This window comes from Dichomitus squalens, assembly GCF_000275845.1.
Source record: "Dichomitus squalens LYAD-421 SS1 unplaced genomic scaffold DICSQscaffold_2, whole genome shotgun sequence".
Classification (NCBI taxonomy): Eukaryota; Fungi; Basidiomycota; class Agaricomycetes; order Polyporales; family Polyporaceae; genus Dichomitus; species Dichomitus squalens.
In genome coordinates, this window is record NW_006766884.1 from 110682 (window position 1) to 115422 (window position 4741).

The 4741-nt window shown below is 54.5% G+C and overlaps 1 protein-coding gene across 1 annotated transcript; it reads left to right on the forward strand.

The window, feature by feature from the left end:
• Positions 1-3178: 3178 nt before the first annotated feature.
• Positions 3179-4611, forward strand: DICSQDRAFT_165369 (uncharacterized protein; the record flags this gene model as incomplete). The annotated part of the gene is made up of 2 exons (XM_007360859.1): positions 3179-4499; positions 4556-4611. 2 exons carry the CDS (start codon positions 3179-3181, stop codon positions 4609-4611), a joined length of 1377 nt encoding a protein of 458 aa, XP_007360921.1.
• Positions 4612-4741: the final 130 nt, after the last annotated feature.

Genomic DNA, 4741 nt, shown 5'->3' on the forward strand with positions numbered 1-4741 from the left:
ACAAGGCAAAGGGAGTGCGGTCGACATGGAAGGTCCGGCATACAGGATGGAAGTTGGACGTCCCATGCGTGATTTGCAGTGCTGGGATCAAAATAACATACCCTGAGATTTGCTCTTAGAATCCCAGTATTGAAGGATCGAAGGCGATATGTGGAGCCGTTGAAGAGTATTCGCCGTCTCAGGTTCCAGAGGTGGCGCTTAGGGGGGACCCAGTGCGCGAGACGCAAATTGGGTCTGGCATAAGGAGGGCATCGAAGTCCGCGACGAAATCATTATGCGCATGTGCGGGGAGGCCCAAAGGATCAGAGTCTGCAAGAAGCGAGTGAATTGGTGCAGCGGACGAGGAGATATGGTCGATTGAAGGTCCACAAGGGAGGCATCAGTGGGCGTCGAACGCAGGTGTGGCGCGCGCATTTGTCGGCGCCCAAACGACAAGTCATTTGAAAACCGCTGTACCAGTTCGGAGACTTGATGGACGCGCCATTGAACGCGTCGGACTCGTTCGCGGCCAGCCACTACGTCTCTAACGTCCTTTGTCACCTTGGCTTCTGTACTCACTATTCTTGGACACCACTCGTACCCACTTGCTGTGCTAGAGGACGTGTGGAGTAGCGATGTAAACGAACACAACGGCCAGAGGGCCCGGGGAATACTAGCTCGCCGCTGCGGTACATCCGTGAAGCGTGGCGTCTCAGGCAGAATATGAGCCGGAGCGAGGTGCCGGACAGTGAGGAGGATGAGTAGATCTATAGGTGTGTCTCACTACGACTGACGCGCCTGTATGATTCCTTGGGCAGGCGTCTCAAGCCGAAACGATCCACCCTTGGGACTGTGAGCAAAGATGAGCTACCTATGCCTGGGGGCATTCCCTTCGCCGACGCATTCTCCCGGGGCGAAGTTGATGGAGAAGGTTCACCCTGACCTTGACCAATCTCCGTCGATCGGTCTCTGCTACGAAGTGGATTCCGACATTGAGATACGGGCTCATATCTCAAGAATATCAACATCCATAGCGCGAAACGGCCTTTGAAGATGTACGTTATGCATTGGTTCGATACCAATCACTCCGACAACACGAAGCCTTTCTGCGTATGTTGTCTATATTGCGAGATCTACATTCATGGTGTTCCGAGTTGACAAGACTTTCCAGTCTACGCTCTTGAACTCCGTAGACCCTCGCCAGCGTGCTATGTGGACTTTACCAGCAAGCTCGGGATCTGATTCTCATCGCAAGTGCTCTCGTAATAGCCTAGAGAGACAGTCTCGAAGTGCCGAACGCAGCCTACTCTTTCCGCCGAAAGACAAACTCTGACAAGCCACATCTGGTCGATAGCACTGCGAAACATTTATAGAGGAAAGGACGACCGCTGTGATCGCCTTCTCCACATCGACTCAGCCCATGATAGCCTACGGCTTCGACGTCAGCCTCCACTTTATGTGCTTGCCGGGTGGATATGGCACCCACGGATGTCTTCATGATCGCATTCTGGCCAAACCATACAAGTTTTCACACCAGAGCCGGCATCCGAGCATTGGACGATGTTCAGTTCATATAGCCAGGCAGAAGGATAGAGAGGTCCACTTGAAACGTCTGAATATGACAATACAAGGAGGGACGGAAGATGCGGAAACTGCGTTTCCTGATAATGGTATCCTGCACATCTCCGGAAGCAGACCCACAGGTCGAGTCCGTGGTGAAGGACTGTGTGACTACAACCGCCTAGATCGGTATGACACTCCGTGTTCCCCCGATATAACTCGACGGCCAAGTGAAGGCACAGGCAAATCGTCCGGGTGGGTACTGTTGTGACACTCAGTCGTGCTCGTGTAGACTGACGACATTTTCCCGAACAGACCTGAGCCACTAGACGTCAGGTAGAGATCTCTGATACAAAACAAACATGAGAGTCAGCTTACCGGATGCTCCGACGGCGAGAGAAAACGACAGCCGTTGCCGTTCTCATGGGCCGGTGGAACCGACGAGAACAGGGGGAGCCACCCCCCGTCCATCGGCCCACCTAACACACACGATCAGGCTCCGACGTCTCGGGGGACTCTCGAAGGCAGATAGCAGCGGCCACAAGAGGTGACTTTCGCGGGCAACTTTACATCCTGCAAACGGCCGTCAGACATGCCACCTCCACTGTACTTGGAAGAGCCGACGTCAGGTACTTACTGAGCTGAACTTCTTGATCACCACTGAGCACTATACTCTGCCTTGCTCAAATCGTAGTGACAGGAAAGGTGGTGGCATTTTGGCTCAGCTGGTGGGCTGGCAAGTTGTTCAAGGTGACTGTCGTCGATGTCGTCGAACGACGCTACGGAATGAATGAAGACGAGGATCAGGGCCACGAGGCTGAGGAGACGACAAGAAAACGAGACACACCTGACTAGCATATAGTGCCGTGAGGACAAGCTGGAGGAAGACGACCGCATATAATGCTGCGTCTACTCGATGTATGTGGGGAGTTGAAACGTGAAGGGGTTTGACCGGCGGAATAGCATGAGATGCAGGAAAGGTGGTGGTAGGAGGGAGGAGGCATCGCCGTGCGATGCAGGCCTATATACTGCTAGGAGGCGGGCTGACAGGATGCTCCGGCGGCTGGCATCTAGATCCTTTCACGGAGGTTGGCTTGTCCGCCGTGTGACGGTGGTTCTGAACGAGGGCCATGATGCTGAATCAGGCAGGTGGTGTGGTTTGCATGTCAAGATCGCACCCCGATGTCCAAGGAGCCGAGATGCAGCCTGTAAGGGCCGGCGCCTGACATACCCGATTAGGACGAACATCGCGCTTTGTCGCGATCGCAACAAAGCCCTTTGGGCTCAGTGGCTCCCGCCACCATAGATCTCTTTCTCTCTTTCTCTCGTTTGTATTTCTCTGTTCCTTTCTCTGATGTAGATCTCAAGTAGTATAAGAAGGCCTGTACTTAGAGGGGAGTTGCCCCAGCGTTCGAGATATACGACTCTACCCACTCACCCTCTCGTGTGTCTCTTACTCTCTCGTGTTCTCGGACGACTTCAACCTCGGCTACTCTCGGCAAGCTATCGCTTACCTCTCACGCCCTCTTGAAGCGCCCGAAGTCTCACATTTTTTGAGTGTTTTCTTTTCTCATATCTCTATTTCTCACCGCGTCGGCTTGATCACCCGATCGCTTTAGAATCATACCGGTTCATTGACATGTCGACATACAACAACTTTTACCAGGGTACGCGGACCTTTTGGAAGGCGGCCGCTACCCCGGGGTCGGGAACACAGGCTCCCGAGCCTCGTGAGTTTGAAGCAATCGGTGAGTTGCCCAACTCTAACTTTCTCCCACCTGCCGAGCAGAGCAAGGTGACCCCTGTCTACCCGAGTCCCCCACTTTTCGCGGCTACAGACATTGAGCTTAGCGTGAAGTGGGGAATTCAGGATTACGATACGATCGTGGACAGGGACGTCGGGAGGAGGGTGACACGGAAAGTTGCGCAGGCGATTCGCGAAGGGGCTATGATCCCCAACGTTGAGAGCCTGTTGTACCGTGGTCACCGAAGGATGCGCGGGGGTACGCCCACGGCGTCCCACCCAGGCACGACACCAGATGTCACAGTGCCGTCAGCCAGGTCTGAGATCGCCGTTGAGGCTGATACTCGACCTGAGGACGACTCTGAAGAGGACGAGACGACGGAAGTCAGTACTCTCCTCTATTCAGAGGATGTCCAGCTCGCAGCAGAAGGCGACGGCATCGGAGGACATGATGCCGTAGAGGGGGACTTGGGAGCGGACGAAAGCGCTTCGGTCTCCTCTGACCAATGGAAGGTGGTACGGGCGCGACGCAGCCCAGAGCCACAAACCACGGACATTCTGCCCGTGGTAACTCGCTACTTTCCGTCCTGGTTCGATCTTTGCGACTTCGAGGACCAGCTCGGTCCTATCCCGACTGATTGGTCAAGTACCACGGCCGGGAGCCCTATTCTCCCTGAGGTTCAAGTTAGCAGTGGGGGGACCTCGCTGCTGGACGAGTTCTGGCAGGAGGTGGACTCTAGCGACGAGGACGGCGCATTGCAGCGCGCGATAGCCGACTCCATTCGTACGGCCGAAGCAGAAGTCACTAGGCGTACAGGCATAGAATCTAGGCCTTTGGAAGTCATGGCGACCTTAGTGGAAGTGATCTCTGAAGAGGAGAAGGAGCCCGAGGCTCCAACTGGCCAGAGCGGCCGGTACACTTCTAAACAAAAAGGGAAGCATGTACCACGTACCTCGCAGCAGCGTGAATTCCTTAAGCAATTTGTTAGCAGGCACACTAGGAGGAGTGCTACTCCGGCGCCGGAGCGATCAGATAAGAAGAGTTCAGAATCGAAACCTGTCAAGACAGGTCCTGCCCGGTTCAAAAGGGAGTCTTCCCAAGTGCCTGATGGAGGATGGTTCCGGGATAGCACCAGGGGCGGAGGGCGTGGACCTCCGAGTTCCCCATCAGATTCCAGCTCGGACGACTCGGAAAGCTCTAGCTCGAGTTCAGATAGTACTAGTTCATCAGGATACAATAGCGATAGCTCGTCCGCCTCGGACAAATCGCAGAAAGGCAAATCGTCGGCGGAGAAAAGGCACCGCAAGAAGCAGAAGCATCGGACTAAGCGTCTAAAAAGGGCTCTTGCAGGCGTGAAAATCAAGCACCCATTTACCTGGCCTGGAACTCCGGATCTGGATCTCTTTGATCAATGGATTTATGAGGTAGATACATATTGTGAAATACACGGTCTCGAT